The sequence below is a fragment of the Cheilinus undulatus genome, linkage group 9 (genome assembly GCF_018320785.1).
Source record: "Cheilinus undulatus linkage group 9, ASM1832078v1, whole genome shotgun sequence".
Classification (NCBI taxonomy): domain Eukaryota; kingdom Metazoa; phylum Chordata; class Actinopteri; order Labriformes; family Labridae; genus Cheilinus; species Cheilinus undulatus.
In genome coordinates this window covers 43382686-43402190 of record NC_054873.1, presented here as the reverse complement: position 1 = coordinate 43402190, position 19505 = coordinate 43382686, and the positions used below count along the sequence as shown (strand labels likewise).

The 19505-nt window shown below is 39.5% G+C and overlaps 1 protein-coding gene across 5 annotated transcripts in view; it reads left to right on the top strand.

The window, feature by feature from the left end:
• znf423 (zinc finger protein 423) overlaps window positions 1-19505 on the top strand; it is a 258994-nt gene that overhangs the window by 30790 nt on the left and 208699 nt on the right. For all 5 annotated transcript variants that reach the window (XM_041795670.1, XM_041795671.1, XM_041795668.1 and 2 more), the window contains exon 2: window positions 2731-2793. In XM_041795670.1, the coding sequence (XP_041651604.1) occupies window positions 2731-2793 (63 nt within the window). The remainder of the gene's footprint in view (window positions 1-2730; window positions 2794-19505) is intronic.

Sequence of the window (19505 nt, the reverse complement as noted above, 5' to 3'; positions counted from 1 at the left end):
GTGTTGGGAAAATCCCTCTGAGATTTTGGTCCACATCCATGATGTGAATCCCCACCACATCCTAAAAGTGCTCTATTCGATTGAGATCTGGTGACTGTGGTTGAACTCATTGTCATGTGTTAAGAAACTAGTTTGAGGGGATTTGTGGCATGGTGCATTATCCTGCTGGAAGGAGCCTTCAGAAGATGGGTACACTGTGGTCATAAAGGGGTGGACACAGTCAGCAACATACTCAGGTAGGCTGTGGTGTTTAAATGATGCTTAATTGGTTCTAAGGGGCCCAAAGTGTGCCAAGAAAATATCCCCAACATCATTACACCACCACCAGCCTGAACTGTTGATACAAGGCAGGATGGAGCCATGCTTTCATGTTGTTTATGCCAAATTCTGACCCTACCATCTAAAGGTTACAGCTGAAATCAAGACTCACCAGACCAGGCAACATGTTTCCAATCTTGTTTTGTCTAATTCTGGTGAGCCTGTGTGAACTGTAGCCTCAGTTTCCTGTTCTTAGCCTACAGGAGTAACCTGATGTGGTCTTCTGCTGCTGTAGTCCATCTGCTTCAAGGTTCGACATGTTGTGCGTTCAGAGATGGTATGCTGCATACCTTGGTTATAATGAGTGGTTATTTGAGTTACTGTTGTCTTTCTAGCATCTCAAACCAGTCTGCCCATTCCCTGCTGACTTCTTACATCATCCATAAAACTGCTGCTCACTGGATATTTTCCCTGTTTCAGATCATTCTCTGCTCTGTAAACTGTAAAGATAGTTGTGTGAGAACATCCCAGTAGATCAGCAGTTTCTGACAGACCAACCTGTTTGGCTCCAACAGCCGTGCCACATTATAAGTCACTGTTTCTTCCCCGTTGATGCTCGGTTTGAACCTCAGTAAGCCGTCTTGACCACGTCTACATGCCTAAATGCACTGAATTAATACCATGTGATTGGCTGATTAGTTATTTGTTTTAACAATGATTGAACAGGTGTACCTAATAAAGTTGCCTGTGATTGTAATTATATATAAATGTCAAATGCTGTCAAAATAACACATTCATTTCGATTAGTCTAATAATTACAACAGAAATAGTGCAATAAGAAATTTTATAACACACCTTACTTGCACTGACATCACTCCTATCTTAAAGCATCCACTATAGCATTGTAAACTTGATGAAAAACAAGCTAAGCGTTTGATTTTTATCATTTTAAACATCCGAAAAATACAAGCCATCCAGGATTGATTAAAAGGACAGCATAATATCTGTGTCTCTACACCCTCAGCCTGTGTTTGTGTGTGCCTCTTCAGAGCGCATGGACTCATAAAACAAAGACAGGCACTCAGCTGGATGCAGAGACGGGCTAAAGTACTACGTCCAAATTCATTTACTGATGTGCAGACTATCCTATTTCTATCCTACAGACACAGTGCAGACTGTGTCGCTGCTGTAAAACCTCTTAAAGAGGTCCGATGCCACTAAAATGACGGTCTTGTGGTACAGTATTTCCTGACATCACTAACAAGAAGCATCCTACACATACTCGGGTGTAATGACAACTTGTTTATGAGGAATAACAACATAACTTTTGATAGTAAAAAAGTACCATTGAAGAGGCAGAGAGACAAAAAGAGGAGGCAGAGAGCATGTGCAGACCGAGGGCAGAGGAGGATAAGGATGGTATGAAAAGAGAAACAGGTTAGGTACAACAGACTGATGATTTACTCTTAATGTGAAGACCAGAGTAAAATATAGACAACAAATTATAATATTTATATAAATTTGTACACACAACCAACTACAAATGTTTCCCTGTAAATCTATTTGTAATCTGGTCCCACTCTTGGTATCCATATCTGTGATTAATCACTATTATTTAATCACTAAACCTGTAATTAATTAGATTTTTTTAATCACTTGACAGCACTAATAAATGTACATTTTTGGTTGTTCCACATCACCGGTGATCTGAGTTTTGTTTATTTACATGAAAAAATAACGATCCAATCCAGACTAATATAAGCCATGACATGTTGTTGCAATGAAGAGCTAACCTTGTTTTCTTTATCTGATAAATTAAGGGGTTGGGAAAAAGTTTTGAGACACAAAGAGCAACCTCATAACAAGCACTAGAGAAGGAAAGACCACCCTGAGTAAATGATGCTGTGTTTTTTTAGATGATAACTCCCCCTACTTTTTCTCTGCCTGTGTTTTTCTAATTCTTTAAGAGTTAGCAGTGTGTTTCAGAAAGATGGAAAAACCACTCAGCCCTCTTTTTAATTCGACCCCAGAAGAACTTTAATAGATAACGTAGGGATTGTCTGCTCGCCTGAGTGATGTTTGAAGGTTCGGAATGTGTCTGAAATTTCAAAATAAAGGCATATCTTAATAAATATGATTAGGTACATCAGTGTTTTGTTTGTTACACCCTTACAGATTTCAGTAGTTTGACGTCTGTTCAGAAAAACGTTGATAACAGATTTATGCACCAGTTTGCATCTATTTACGTTGATGATGCAGGCGGCAATTTTTGGCTTAGATTTAATAAGCACTCTTTATTTTTCAAATTCACTTCAAGATTTAGCTTTAGGACATTTTTTTTGAACAAAAACTTGTTTTCTTTATAACCTATGAACTTTGTTCAGCTGCATGGGAGAGTTAAGCCTTCATTGCTTCTGGTCTTATAAAGCATCCATTTGAATTAATGTCTCTTTTCCTTGTCTTTGTCCACAGCGGTAGAGGAGGGGGAGTCTTCAGAGTGTGGAGGAACCTGGGATGAATCAACTGTCCAGACAGGTTAGTGTACAGACTCTCATACACTCTACATACAGTTCCAGGAAGCTGTCAGATCCACACGAGGGGTTTAAGTCTATATACCCCTCTCAAACACAAACACAGAAGCACACATTGTTTAATATCAATTCCACATGGTTTATAATGTCCTGTTCAGAGGGATACCAAGACAGAAAAAAGAGAAGGGGATGGGAGGGTGAGAATAGAAAAAATTAAGATGGAGAGCTTGGTGAGGAGAAGGGAAAGCCATATATAAAAGAGAGAGAAAGGGAATGAGAGGGGGATGTGGATGGAGACAGAGCTATCGCTGGTCTCAGGAGTCAAACTGAATGGAAAGAGAGATGACAAAGGGGATATGGAGAAAGAGAGAGATGGGTGGAGGGGGGGACAAAAGAGAGATTTGTGTGCTTTTTCAGTACTCTCTGTGGTCTGGTGATATCCTGGGAGGAAGTCAGAGAGATGGTACGCTTTTTTTTTTCTTTTTTTTTTTTGTTCTCTTCTTGATTTTTTCATGCCTTTTCTCCAAACTTCTACTTCCATTTCCCTTTCTCTCTCTCATTCCCTCTTCTTTCTTTCTCTGATTATTTCAATCTTTAAAACAATAAACTCACTCTTTAACCTGGATTGAAAAAGCTGCATCTGAACCAACCTCCCTCTGGAGCTAATGTGTAAAATAAGAAATTAGAAGGCTTTGAGTCTAGAATGATGGATGACAAGTCAATGATTAAATTAAATGTGTTTCCACTTACTAACTACTTATGTATGATGATTTTACAGCTTTATTAATGGACTACAAAGTGAAATTATCTTACTAAGTGGAAGCATTTAATGGTAGATTGATATGCCCATTTGATAAATTGATTATCAGCAAAGGCAGGAGTCAGAAAAGCCCATGTGGTATCTTTGAGTGTTTCCAAAGTGCACAGATTTTCACAGCACTCTTTTTAAAGACTAAATCCTAAACCCCACGGGATCTGTCTGCACCGTGGCTTTGCTACGTCTGACAGCGAGCGCCCAACCCTACTGGAACCGTTTCTGAAGTGCAGCTGGATTTGCAAGTTTACAAGATCACAGGGGAATTAGGACAACAACATACAAACAACAGGTTACTCTGCCTTTCAGTGGTTTATATGCTGTTTATTTGGAACCTGCTCTGGTGTAACATGTAAATATTGATGTATTTTATGTGGTCAGTGTATGGTGGTTTGTTTTGTTATTGATCACATACTCTATGTGTCTGAAAGTCTGTCTTCCCATCAGAGTTGATCTGCTTTGTTCAACTTGACCATGTTGGCTGTGAGCCTCTTTATAAACTGACTGGCACATCCATGTTGTGGACTGGTGCTTTAAGGGTGCACCTTAAACAGACCATCTTGCCTGCAGTGGGATAATGACCACTGACTAGAGAGGGTCCACTCAGCTCCAGAGTGTGCAGCATCCCATGTAGATACAGTGAGATAAAGGCTGAAGCCATTGTACAACCAGGAACCACTGGAGTTGAACACTAATCCTGTGCTCCATTAGACTTGGATGCCGGAGTTTGGGGTGACATCATGCCCGAGTTGAATGCGTTACAGTTGCTACGAGTCGGAACTCAGAATTAAGAGTTCAGGGTGCATTTTTGATAACTGATAACGTCTGACAACTTCTGAATTTCCGAGTTCCAAGATTAACTGGAATGAATAATAAGATCCATTATTTAGTGTCACTAACCAGATTTTAGCATTTTGATTCAATACTAGTTATAATCAAAGAATAGCAATACCTGTAGTAGTAACCTTTTTTCAAAACATCCAACCTGCAAATAAGAAGGGTTCACCAAATAGTGAACACAAATCCATATTTTATATTTAACCCTAAAAATAACCACGCTTATCAAAGAAACAAATGTCTTTAATTATTTGTGTAGTAAATAGCCTTTTTAAAAATGTAAATCCCTTTTGTTAAGAAAGAAAAGAATTGACATGGGTTAAAAATGGCTAAAATTGGTTAATAATGGCAATAAAATGGTGAAAAAGGTGGTGAAATTAGATTTTTAAAGTAGCAGAAATGGGTCCGAATGGCACTTTGAGACCCCCTCTGTGTGTCTTGTGACCCCAAGGTTGAGAACCAAGGTTGCTTTAGAGAGTAACCGCTTTAAAACAGTAAAAAATTAACATCTCTCTCCATGTCACGGCTGTGTTTTAGCTACAGGACACTGGCACTTGCTCTTATTTGATCGCCCATAGCTGCATGCAGTCTCTCTCTGCTTTAAGCATCTTTTTGTTGAAATACAAACCCTGTGTCTGTTTTTCTTTTAAACTTCAGTCCTCTCAATGCTTTTCAAAGTAAAAAAATAATGGCTATTGTGTCCTTTAAAGCAAATGATATTGAAAGATTATCAATAATTTTGCCAGCCTTATCATTTAGCAGCATTATTGCAGGTCAGCTTTAGGTTGAGTGACTAATCTGTAAACAGAGTTGATGCAGTAGAATTGACTGGAACAAGAGCATCATTATGATTGGGTGTAGGATTTAGGGATTCTGTCCTGCTGGTAATAACGTAAAATAAGGGCAAAAATAAAGCACATGTAGCCTTCATATATGAGCTCTGGCACATGTAGAAAATGGACACATTTCTCATTTTTGTTCGTATTGCACAATATAGATCCCATTACACATTTTTCCAGTTGTAGCAAAAAGCCTGACTGATGTAGGTGTTTTTCAGCTGCAGCTAGTTTTTCAGCTCTGGTTTGCAGCCTATCAGAGTACAGTTAAAGACTTCCTCTGACTAGATCCCAGCAGAGAAATAAGATACTGCTGAATGTGGTAAATATGCAGTTATCTCTCTCTCTACCTCTCCTGCCGTGTCTCTTGTTCAGCTCTACGGGGATATAAGGGTAGGAAAGAATGACCCCTGGGGTGTCGATGACGTACTGAACCCTCCTAGCCCCCCCCTTCAGACCTGTGCTAACTCTCCTCCGGGGGCACAGCGTCTGTATGTGTATCTGAGCGTGCGTGTTAAGGGGGGTGCTGACTGAGGTCCTGGGTGGCTCACTAGAAATGCTGTGTGTGTCAGTTCCTGCAGGAAGCTTCAGTCCCATGACACACACGCATATGCACACACACCTATCACACACTCTTCCTCCCATAAAAGCACACTGTCCCATATTCCCTTACTCAGCCACTCTTTCAGTTTGGATTGTACCGTCAATTCCCTGTCCTAGCATCCTCAGCTTCACTTTTTTTCTCTGTTTCTGCCTTCCTAAATCTCTATGTGTCTTGATTTCTCACTGACTGTCTACCCCCCCCCCCCCCACCGTTTTAAACTTTTTTATCTCTGCTCATATTAGAATAAGAGTGTGTATGAGAAAAGGGCTGAGAATTGCTGCCTATCCCTTATTCAAGCAGATTACAAAGAAAAAGAGACCTTGTTTCCTTTACTCCCTGGGAGATAGTGTCGACAAGGACGGGGTGAGAAAGAGAGGGAGAGAGAGAAAAAGACAGAGAGAGGACCCCTCCTCTATCCAGTCTCAGCTTTCTCTTTCTGTCTGTCTCTCCTTTTCGCTTTCTCTGGAAAATGTGTATTGAGTTTGGAAAGACCCGTGGGAGGGGAGGCGGAGGGAGGTGGGAGGGTGACTCGAGGGGAATAGCACTGAGCCAACCAATTCTTCCCCCTTTCTTCATTTCCTTCTTTCCTTTCCTGCTCCTTCTCCCTATCATAGTCATTGCCTAGAAGATGAGGCCGAAAGTGCCCTAAGATGCCTCCCTTTCTCCCCTCTGCCTCTGCTGCCCCTTTAGTGGTACCACAGTGCTAAGCTCATCAACAAAAAAACCATGACCAAAAATGTTGATCAGCTACCTTTTTTCCATGAGAAAGACTAGACTGAGACTAAGTGAAAACAGGTCTGTGATGATAAAATCTTTGACCAAAAATACAACCGCAATTACAAAAAAGTTGGGGCGCCATGTAAAATGTAAATACAAAGAGAATGCAATGATCTGCAGATCTCATAAACCCGCATCTTTCACGATAGAACATAAACAACATGTCAGATGTAAACAGAGACATTTTACCATTTCATCAACAATATTAACTTATTTTGAATTTTATGGCAGCAACGTGTCTCAGAAAAGTAGGGACAGGGCAACAAAAGGCTGGAAAAGTAAGTGGTTCTAATGATAAACAGCTAAAGGAGCATTTTGCAACTAATTAGCAACAGGTCAATAACATGACTGTGAATAAAGGTGGCATTTTAGGGGAGGCAGAGTCTCTCAGAGGTAAAGATGGGCAGAGGCTCATCAATCTGTGAAAAATGCGTTTAAGAAATTTAGAAACAAATTCCAAAAATTTGACTCAATGTAAAATTGCAAAGACTTTGAATATCCCACCATCTAAAGCAATGATTCTCAACCCAAATTTCCAAAATATTTCAACAATGCACATTTAGTAAATAGGAACGTTGCACTTAAGATCTTGGATGGAACAGAATTTATGACAGGAACAAGCAATGAGGCAAAACTGACATGTTTTACACCCCCTTCCCCATGATAACTCGGACATTTTAGCTAACTTTCCAGAGATCTTGAAAAATTACTTCACTAACATGGTAAAAATCGCTCTTTTATTGCAAGAAAAGGAGATAAATGCTATGAAATATTGGTAAAAACATTTAAATGTACTCAATATCACAATAAAACAGAGTAAAATCAATGGTATAGTTGTATGTTCTTCATAGACTTTTGCCACCATTTTTTCCCGGCCACACATCTGCAACCCACTGAAAACTGCTCCGCAACCAATTTTGGGTCCTGACCCAACAGCTGAAAACCACTGATCTAAAGTACATAATATCATCAATAGATTCAGATAATCTAGAGAAATTTCTGTGCACAAGTGACAAAACCAAAGGTCAGTCTTGGGTGCTGGTAATCTATGGACCCTCAGGTGGCACTGCATTAAAAATGGCCATGATTCTGTAGTGGAAGTCACTGTATGAGCTCAGGAACACTTTCAAAAATCTTTGTCTGTCAACACAGTTTGCCATGCCATCCACTAATGCAAGTTAAAGCACGCAAAGAAGAAGCCATGTATGGACACAATCTAGAAATGCTGTCTTCTTCTCTTAGCCAAACCTCATTTAAAATGGACTGAGGCAAAATGGAAAACTGTTCTGTGGTCATTTGAATCAAAATTTGGAATTTTTTTGAAAACTACAGATGCCGTATCCTGTGGACTAAAGAGGAGAGGGACCATCCAGCTTGTTATCAGTGTGTAGGTCTAAAGCCTGCATCTCTGATGGTATGGTGTAACATTAGTGCCTACACTAGGGCAGCTTACACATCTGGAAAGGCGCTATTAATGCTGAGGAGTATATAGAAGTTTTAGAGCAGTTTATGCTCCCATCCAGAAAACTTGTCTTTCAGGGAGGGCTTTGCATATTTCAGCAAGACAATGCTAAGCCACATACAGCATCCATCACAACAGCATGGCTTTGCAGTAAAAGAGATGGGATGCTGAACTGGCCTGCTTGAAGTCCAGACCTTTCACCAACAGAAAAAATTTGCGGCATCATAAAATGTTAAACCCAACAGAATACTGTGCTGTGTTTGAGCAGCTAGAATCCTACATCAGACAAGAATGAGACAGCATTCCTAACCCAACACTCCAGCAACTGGTCGCCTCCCAGATTAGTTCCCAGATGATTACAGGCTGTTGTTAAAAGAAGAGGGGATCATACACAGTGGCAAACATGACCCTGTCCCAGTTTTTTGGGGGATTTATTGCTGCCATTGAATTCAAAATGATCTGATATTTTTCATGAAACAGTAAAATGTCTAATTTTCAACATCTGATTTTTTTTTTTGAATTGAATTGAATTGAGACGGTTAGTTTAGTTTTCATCAAGGAAGCTAAAATGAGATTGAAGTGTCATTGCTAGACTTCCATAATCCATGCTGTGTTCTTTGTGAGTATAAGATGTCAGCATTTTCATAATTGCATTTTAAATCAATTAAAGTTTTGATAGTACATTAATATGAGTGTTTTATATTTATTTAATTTTACAGTTTGGCTCAATAAATAAGTTTAGAGAGAAATAAATGTAGTAACAACTGAAATGCAAGGACTTTTTGTTGGCTAAAACCTGACAAAATGTTTTTGAGTTTTCATCAACTAAATGTAGACTTAAATTATAAATGTTTAAAATGACTAAAATGTGTAAAACTATCAATAACTATCTAAAGATCATTTTAATCTAAAGACTAAGAAAAAGTCAAAATGCTGCCAAAATCAACACTGTAATACTGAAATGCACACATAGTCCCCTTGCTTCCTGGTTTTCGTCTTGTTTCCCTGCTTCTCCATGTGGAGGCAGAAGAAAAATAAGTTGGCATGGATAGAAAAACTAAATGAGTTAGGGAAGGCAGGTAGCAGAGTGAGGTTGTTTAGAAAAGACTTTCACATCTGCTCAGTATCGTGTACAAACGAAGAAGTGGGGACATGCATCTAACCAAGCAGCAGTGCTCTTAAAGGCATGAGTAGATGAGTACGCACTATGAAATCCTTCTCTCTTTCTCGAGAGTCTTGTTTTTATTCATTCACGTCTGACAGTCTACTGGACTACACACATGGACTGTTTCTTTTGGACTGCGTACACACATGCAGAAAGAGCCAGTGAGTCAGAGTGGAAAAGGTTTGTCAGGTCCCAGAGCTGAAACTGAGAAACTGAGACCTTGCTGCATTATTGTTATTCACTGCTAAAGTACTGTGTGAATGTGTGTTTGTTTGTGTGCATACAGCCTGTGTGAGCTTGCTCGGGGTGTGTGTGGGGACAGACATGACAGGCTGGCCAAAAAGTTGCCTCCACCTCTCAGATGACAGAAAATATCAGCCGTGTGGGTTTGTGAGTGACTTCTGATAAAGCTGGTTTGACTGATTTTTCATTAGAGCGGTATTTTGTGTTTTTTAAATGGTAATAAAGGTAGTAGATACCTTTTTTCCCTTCCAGTTGGTCCAGCTGTATGGGGAAATTCTTTAGAATATTTTTTTCCAACTATTGACATATTTTTTGTTTTATGTCACATGGTAGGTTTTTGTCTCTAGCCATCCATGGGGAAGTTTTGCCACTTTAAAAACATGCTAGCAGTGTTTTCTTCTTTATTTATCCCTTCGGGGATAAATAAAGTTATTGTATTGTATTGTATTGTATTCTTCATTGTAGCTGCCCGTAACCCTAGTTCACATACAACTACAGGTCAAAATCATTCTGTGTATTACTAAATATCAAGTCAAAGAGCTCCATAGATACAGTCTCCATTATGTCACCCTATTTGAAGAGGCATTTTGAACGTTGGTGATCACCATAATGCTCTCCCTACCTCACTTTCAACTGTTACAGTTTTAAACCTAGAGGTCGAACCGAGGCTGGCTTCAAGCCTTTGTTGCAAACAGCTGTAAAATACCAGGGTGTCAAGGACATGGAGAGTTTGCTTAAGGTGCTCTTTGGCATGGGATCAATTTGGTCAGTGAATTCACAAGTTGCTTTCTTTGAACATTAGAATGCCTTTATTTTCATGGCATGGTCAGAAAAACCTTTAAAACACAACAAAGAAAGTTTGACTTTGTTTGAATGAGTGCTTTGAAGTTTTTTCAGTGCAAATTTCTGTAGAACTCTCAGCCTTAGTATATATTCTGATGTGTGTATTTGTATACAATGGAAAGAAAAGTGATATGCTGCAGAGAAAAAGAATGAGTGATAAGATTTCCATGGCTCTTTGACTCACTGGGTCCATTTATCTTGACAGAGATCTTGATATGACACCAAAACAGACAGTAGAGGTCGCCACCTGGAAAAAAAAGCTAAACAAAAATAAAAACAACACATAGGTACGCTTTGTATGGTCGTCGTTGAATTTTAAAAGGCAACCAATTTTATTGAAAGATACTGAATATATCAAGGGTTGACCCTGGGCATGCAAAAGATCATCTCATGGACATGATGTGTTATTAGATATAAACAAATTAGAAAACTAGAAGATAGGCGATTTAAAGAGGTGTTCCATGACAAGACAAGCCCCATGTAAAGGGAAAAGATACATAAAATGACGAAAGAAATAACTTAATATAAAAATGTTACCAAAGTGTAGAGTCTTAGAAATTTCAAGAAAAACTTTTATCAAAAAGTATTTGTAATATATTTGTTATGTATATGTAATATATATTTCACACCCTTTGGGCAACAGGCCATAATCTGTGCTTGAGGAGGGGAAAACTTTTCCCAAAAATATCAGCAGATGATTGGACAAATATTTTGTCTGTCACATTCATTATGGGCCAATCAGAGTGAGAAACATTTGCCGTAGTGGGCACATGCAGCCCCAGAGGGTAAACTACATAACATGAGCTTGACAGGCAGCCGTTATTGTTGTTCACTATCAGTGGAGCCAGTTGGTGAATCAAACTCATGCCTAAGCTGGTGGGTGGAAGAGCAGCCGCATCTTTTCTACCAAGAACACCTTTCAGTGTAAACTGCCGCTATAGCTACATCCAAGCTAATTACTTCACTTTATTGACTTGCAGTATGGCTGAACCATGCCTGTAGCTACTGATCTGTTCTCCTCAAATGACACTGATTGGTCCATTCATTCTCAGACTGAGCACAAACATTTGAGCTTGAAGCATTGTGAGATGGCTCTGCCTGATGACTGACATGGAACCTAGCCAATCCAGCAGCTTTACAAGGTTAAGGTAAATGAGGACCAATGAAGAGGAACAAATGAGTGATTAAAGTCATCAGCTCAAGATGGATTAATTGTTGAATATTTATGATAACAGGGGTAGATGGTGTTTGGTATGTTAAGATGGTGTTTTAAAAAGTAATCATAAGAATGAGATTAGAGCCAGTTCACTGTTCTCCTGGTTTGCTTTAATATCGTCATAATGGTCAGAGCTGAGAAAAACAGGACACTGGCCCTTCTCCCTCTCTTTCTCTCTCTTTCTCTCACTTCCTCTCTCTCTTTTCCTCTTCCTCCCTCTCTCTCTCTCTCTCTCTCACCGCTACCCTCTGGAGGTCCATAATGTAGTTTTAATTTCCCCAAGGCTGCTGCAGGAAAACAGTTCCTGTGTATGTGTATGTGTGTGAACTATTATTGCCTGCTTGTGACAGCACACAGTGCATCTGTGTTTTTTTGTCTGTATTGCAGCATTTAAGCCCTGTGTGTTTGTGTGTGTGCACCAAAAATTCAAATAAGTGAGCAGCTGTCAACTTGTTTGTGAGTCTACTTTTCTGCCGATCTGTGTGAATTTGGGTTTCATGTATGTGTTTGCTTGTGTTTGTGTGTCTTTCCTGCTACCTTCCATGACGTGAGCAGCTCTTTCATCATCCTGTTTCCAGACATTGGTGTTGGGTGCTGCTCTCCCTTGCTGCAGCATGTCCCAGGAGTCACTCTGTGTTGGTGTGTTCATGTTAATGTGACTGTGTCTGTTTGTGTGACTGGTACTCTGTGGCTCAGCAGATCCCTTCCCAAGGGGTCAGGAGGCCTTGTATTGTAAAAAAAAACACTCACAGGCTATGGTGGGAGGAAGAACATGAGGTGGGAGGCAGAGGGGAGGAGGTGAGCGGAGATGGCTTCTTAATATAGACACCTAACACACACCCAAATGTTTAAACACACACTCACACAAACAGAGGGAGTGTGTGAGACAGAGAGGGTGGGGGGGTCATTCTCTTGAGAGACTGAGAGCAGGCCTGTGTTGTTGTGTCCAGCTGCACCTGTTCAGCCTGTGTGTGAGTCTGTTTGTACCACTGTGTGTTTTAGTGTGCACTCTGTGCCAAATGTGTCCACCACTCTTTGTTTCTGCCCATTTCTCAATGTTAGAGCTCTAATAGGTGACTCATTGTGCTGACAGCATGCTGAACTAAAATATTATATTCATGGTGACAAAGAATTTGACCTAGGCCTGTCTTGAGACACAAACTTGTTATGCATTGGCACTTAACAAAGACATGACATCAAGAACTCATGGAACCACCCTCTGGGGCAAAGAAAGGCTTCCTACTGCTATATGCTATGGAGCAGTCTTGGGTGCCACATTCATATAACTACTTCTTAATTGGCGGACGTTTAGGAGAATTCACAAACCAATGATGAAACAAGACCAGGTTATATTTTCAAAAGAATCTCACCTGAGAAAGAGAAGAAAAAACAGCCAGAATGAACGAAGCAAAGAGTGGAAGGTTACAATAGACAGTAGCACTGAACTGACTTCCCCTAATTCTGCCATCAAATATTGGATTGGATCAATACTATGCTGAAGCACAGTACACTTTATTAACTCTGGCAGAGACAGAATGAGGTGGCTTAAGCATGGTGGTACACTTCCTCTTGCAAATGAACAAGCACATTTGTGTAATGTGCATGAGATGTATAGATACAACTTTTCTCCTCAACAATCGTTAAAACCATGATAGAGTTCGAAACGTCTATATCGAACCAAAACGACTTAAAATAGGCCCCAAAGCGAGTAAAGCTGTCGTCATCTTGTTTGTGTATTTTTCCATTGTGCTGACTCTGTGCAAACTCATCTTGTAATCTGTGTGTGTCATATGATGATGATGATGATGACGTATCCATGCTCAGACTGGTTTGGCTTGGAGCAATGTGAGTGCAAGCCGGTGGCGGACTGAGGAATGGGGACAAGCGTGCTCTAGCATGGTAAAGGATACTTGGCCCTTGTGAGAGCGTGCACTGAAATTGACAGCGGACCCTCATCCTGTTGTTAGCTAACGTTAACTAGTTGGCTAATTAGCACTCACCTGTGATGACCTTTGATGATAGATGTCTCCTTCCTTCCTTACCAATGGTAGCATTATTGACTGGGCCACATCAAAAATATAACAAGCTTTCTGTACTTTTATAGACTTATTTATTTATGGGCTTAACAGGAACAGTTCTCTGTGCTTGTGTACAAACATCACTGATGTGAAGTTCTGGGAATAACTTTACTGTTTTTAACAACTGAAACAGAGTCTCAGGTGCTGCATAAGGGTCACAAGGCCCCAAAGTTCATCTCTTTTTTGCAGTTGTTATGGGATGTAAACATGAGTTGATTTGAAGAAATGGAAAATTAAATATCCAATAGCTACAGCTCCACATAATGGCCAATGGCTGCTTCCGCTGTCCTGAGCTCTTTTTTGCCCTCCAGACTGAATGCTGTGACTTGAAGGTGATTGCATTTTTGCCATATTTGTCACAGACATGATGGATAAAGATTTTGAAAACTGTTTTATTGACTCAAGTTGTGTCTGCTCTTATAACCAAGTAACAGCACCAATAAAATCAGTACAAAAGTGTGAATTTATCTTAATAAATACAAATAAATTCATGTTTTTTTCAGTTTGAATGGAGCGGATGCTTTCTTACCATTTTGATGTAGCAAGATATTGTAGACCAAACTAATTATCAGTTAACCTCAAATTAAATTTTTTGTCAAAAAGCTTTACAGATTTATTTTATGGTTTAAAAGAAAGATGTTGCAAATTGCTATTTATATAGCTATTTTTGTTATTAATTAATTCATAGAACTTTTGATTATCTTGATATCGAAAAGATCAGAGAAAAGTACCTCCAAAAATGTGAAATTATGATTGCATGATTCAAATATTAAATGCTGATAATCAAACTTTTATAAACTCACTCCAACTATTTGGAAAACCTAGTAGTTTTGCAATATAACAGAAAGAAAATTCATCACAATGCTGGCTTTTCCCTTTGTCATTGAGCCATGTTCTTTGTCTGCCTGCAGAATTATAGAGCCTGTGAGCTTCCTGCACAGTAGCTTGTTTTCTGTATTGCATTTACGTTTAGAGTATCAGTAACTTTTTGAGTCAAAATACAGGTATCTTTTAAAGTACATTTCAACCTTCATCTATTTTGTTTTTAGATGATGCATAGGCCTAATAGTTTTCTTTATGATTTACAACAAAAATCTGCAAATTAAAACCAAAGGTTTGAATTGTCGTGAACATGTACAATGATAAAACAACAAAAAACAAAAAACAAACACACCTGAATGCAGAGACATATTGAACAGCCTTCAGCTAATAGAAAAGAGCAATGCGTAACCTGCAGATCAGTTTTCTGAGAGGGAGGGAAATCCTGTTCATTGTAAACAGAATCAGAAATAGTTTATTAATCCTCATGGGACACCAGACTTGTAAGTTATAGTTTAAATGCATGCTTTGAATTATATTACTTACAGTACTCAATTGAAATTCAGGAAACAGATTTTTGTAATGCGGAGTTGTTTATTTTCTTTTTGTTCATAATGCCGCTGAGGAACCTCACAGTTGTATTTACATTATTGACAATCACAACATAGCATTGAAGGTAGGCATTTGTGCCTTTCTAGTGTTGTATTAAAATCCCCGGGCGCTCAGAGCAGCCATGTGCTGCAGGCATGATTTTAACCTTGCAGTAGGTTCACTGCCCCGTTGAAGGTGGTGCCCAGCCAGGTGCCTGTGAATCCTGGTCCAGTGTGGAGCGCTGTGAAGCAGAATGAAAGCCTTGTGTCCGGACTGTTTGGTTTCTAAACATTTTGCTGGAAGCTCCACACACACTTCTCCCCACCTTTTGATGCCTGTTTTAGGCTTACACAGACATTGATGTGTGTGTCTATGTGTATGTGTGTTTTATGCATGCTTGGCCTGCAGATATACATCTCTCTGAGCTGTGGAGTGTGTCCCAGACAGGCCACAGTACCAGCTCCTGGCTGCCAAATCTAACACTTGAATAAGTACCTTACCTTTGCAGTATTACAGTATGTTTTATTCCCCTTTAACTCTCAGTCTAGTCCTGGCAGTCACTCTCTGTGCACTTTTATCACCCTGGGGCAGTTCAGGAACATTTCCCAGAGTTCATTAGTTCCCTAGTTTTCTTCCCTCAGGATATATAAAGATGAACAGTGGTCATGCTGACTGCAAGTGTTTGATTTTTGGTGTTCCAGTTTGTGTCTCTACTAGCTTATCTTGGCAACTTTTTTGACCATGCCATGGAAAAATTCAGACTGTGGGTTGAAGTCAGTCCATATGAACTCAGTATATGTAGTTCACAGTATATGAACCCAGTTTTGGTGGCTTTTTGGTTTGTATCCCCCACCCTCCTTCTTTTTTTAAAGCAGGGGGGCATCAAAACCACTGTCTCAGTCTGTCTCTCCCCTCTTCAGTCCAGTATGTTCATTGCTTGTTATCATTTAGCTCACTAATTACCTAAATGAACTCATTTTACATTAGTGATGATAGAACACACACAACTCACTATCACATCAGTGCATGAACACATGCAGACATCCACACACTGTTCTGTGAGCCTAACGAGTGGTGATTAGTGGGTCTCAGCTAGGCGTGGTTAGACTGTGTAACATCATTCTGCACTGTGGACTCTGCTAATTCACTTCTCTTTATCTAATTACCCAGGGTGCGCACAAACACAGACATGCACACGCAAATGCACCGATATGCAACACACACTCCACCTGCATATATCTTTCCTGCAGATATGCAAAGTGACCTCATTATTCCTGAGGTATCCATTTATATATTTATATTTTTATCTGTTAATAAACAGCACATTGTCCTCGGGTTACTGAGGCTGCTGCTACAGCCAACAATATAACTTATTAGTTTGCCTCTAGAGAGACACGATGTAAAAACATCTTCCCTGCAATTCCTGGCCTGTTGTTCTGTGCTGTCATGTACCGACGCCTTCATATGGAAATGCTTTTAAAGAGGCTATAATGTAAAATAGGACTTTCTCTGGGAGGTTTTTAGAGGTGATAGGTTCTCTACAGTATTGGTACTTTTCTTAGCAACCATGAGGTCATTTCTTATGAAGCCATGGGTGATTTTTAAAAACATGCCATTGATTTAGATATGATTTAACCCAGGCGTGTCCAGACCATTTTTCACTAAGGGCCACATACTGAAAAATATGAGGATGATATGCCACTCTGACATACCTCATCTGTAGAGCACTAAGGTTAGTAAGACCAGTCCAGTGTAGGTTAATGTATGCTTGATTGAATCTGCCTAAATTGCTTCTTAATGGCTGACAAGACAGTGAGCCAACCAGTGTTAGTGATTTTGGTTGGCCAGTCAGATTTCAGGTAGGCCTGGATGGCCCTGGCCTTTTTATCCAGCCTGGTCAGGATGATATCGATGCTTCATTGCAGCCAAGAGGGGAGACACTAAACCTGCGTTTCCATATTTTGACACAAAATGAGCAAATAGCACAAAGCTGCCAAACTTTCAGGGCTGTGATACTGTAAATAACAGGCACTCTAATCTTTTTGTCTTTATTTATGTAGGCATTATGCATCAAGATGTTGTTTCAATTTCTAGTGTTTACAAAAATGAACCCATTACCGCAACGTAGTGCCAAAACTAAAAAGTACAATACAGTCAAGCACAAGCACCATGTTCTTATGTGGGCAGTTTTTCCATTTCATTTTTGGAACACGCTGGGCTCCAATTAAAAATTAACCACAGGCTGTATTTGACCCCCAAGCCACAGTTTGGACACCCCTGATTTAAACCATTGCTAACTGACAACTGCAGACTGACACAGGGGACTATTTTCTGCATTTTCTTATTGACATTGATAATGAATTAAAACAACTGTCAAGACGGTCAAATCTTCTGAAAACTAAAGAAGATGATGATGTTCCTTCCTATTAAATTAATGAAAAATGTGCTCTGACTAATAACAAACAAATCTCTGGTCAGTAAAAACTCATCACCAAAGTGGACTGTAGCATCATAATGCTTTCTGGTATTAATAAAGCACCACAAGTCAAATATGTGTGTTCTGTTATTGGGCATATGTCACTAACTTTTTCTTTGGAGTGAGACACAATTTGTATGTTTAGTCCTTCTTTATAATTTTCTGCCTAGTTTTTGGTAAGTATGCTAGTCACTGACTCTGCTTGTATTGCAAACACCAATACCGCTGCAAACCTCCTCCACTCGTCCACTAAATTCTAAAGTGTATTCTTTTAAGTGAAATCATGACCTGATTGCTCTTGTTGTTGAAGCTTTAATTTTGTGCACAAAATCTGTATTGTTCATATTTCTAGGAATGCATAATATTGGATTATCACTGATATCTGATATGCTGATATTCCTGAAATAATTTTAGCTGATATTGATACCGAGATCACCAAGTTTTTCCTCTGGAATTTGTCTGTTACTTCACTTAGAGATGCACTGATTGCAGAATGTAACTCTCCCACAATGCCAACATTCATGTTTGACTGTGAAAACAGATCAGTTATCCAACAGGTCACATCTGCCAATATTAAACTCTGAATCAGCTGTTTGGTGTGCCAAATGCCAGCATTTAAGTGATTTGACACAAAACACGAACACCTTCTGCTAGCATTGGTTCATGCCTTCATTATTAGCTGATATCTTGTCAAATGTGGCCTATAGCCATGTTAAACAGAAGCTTCTGTGCATCCCTACTTTCTCTGACAAACAACAATTGATACTGCAATAAAGGATAAATGTAGTTTTGTCAAATGTAGACCTGCAGTAATGAAAAATGAAGCAATTACTTTGCATAACATGCACATTATGTGCTAAGTGTATTGTGTATGTAGGCTTCATCTGCCTTTTTGAAAGCCCTGAACCCTGTAGTGCTTGAAATAAAAAAGTGCCTTTTTTATGGAGTTTATAACTTAAACTGAAATGAATTCCTCTAATTGAAAACAGGTTTGTTTTTAGGTTCCCTAAGACAATCCTGAGGTGCAAATAGCTAAACTAGCAGTAGAACAGGCCTAAAACTTCAGAAAAAAAGACCTCAGAACCTATTTTAAGGAAAGCGGTAGAAAAAAGCTGGGGTAGGTCAACTGAACTATTTAAACAATCCTAATTTGTACACTTATACAGTTTGATGATAATTTCAGATCTGCTGATGCCAATAATGATCTTTTAATCTGTCATCTGTAGATACTAACATGCTGCATCGCTGCATATTCCTGTAGTTCAACTGCAGCACATGATTTTGACTTATTTTGAGTCTCTGTGGGTGACATAAGAATATAACAGGGTGTCAGAGCTTGGGATTGGAAGGTTTGTGTTTGTGTGTGCGAGAGAATGTGCAGTTATTCCTGGCATAGGGACAGTCTGTGACTCAGAGATAATTGTTCTCTGTAGAGCCTGTGTGTGTGTTTATTGTTGTGTGTGTTTCTGAAGCTATATTCTGCCGATATGTGTGTGTGTTTGTGCATGTGTGTGTTAGAGAGAGTGTGAGTGGAGGGTGCACACATATTTGCAAGGGACCGATGTCGTCGTATTCAATCAATACCCCAGCACACACACAAAAGCACACACATGCCCCTCTGCACCCCAGGCACCCATGGGAGATGGCTGCTTTCATTAAGTGGGCCTGCTGCTTCTTTCTGGTGTGATAGGGGTGGGGGTAGAAAAAGAGTAAGGGGGTGTGAGGTAGTTTGGTCAAAAATAAGATACTCTGAGTTAAGGTGCCCATTTTGCAGAATCATGTGAAGTTTAAGACAGGTGGATCGGAAATACTATTACCAAAGGGTGTCAGCATTAAAGCTTTCATTGTGATTGATTAAGGCTCATAATTAGGGCATCCATTTTTTAGAATCAAAATTAATTGCATGCTCTGTTCTCTTTCAGCACACGTTGGTTTAGGGATCTAGCTAACGACTA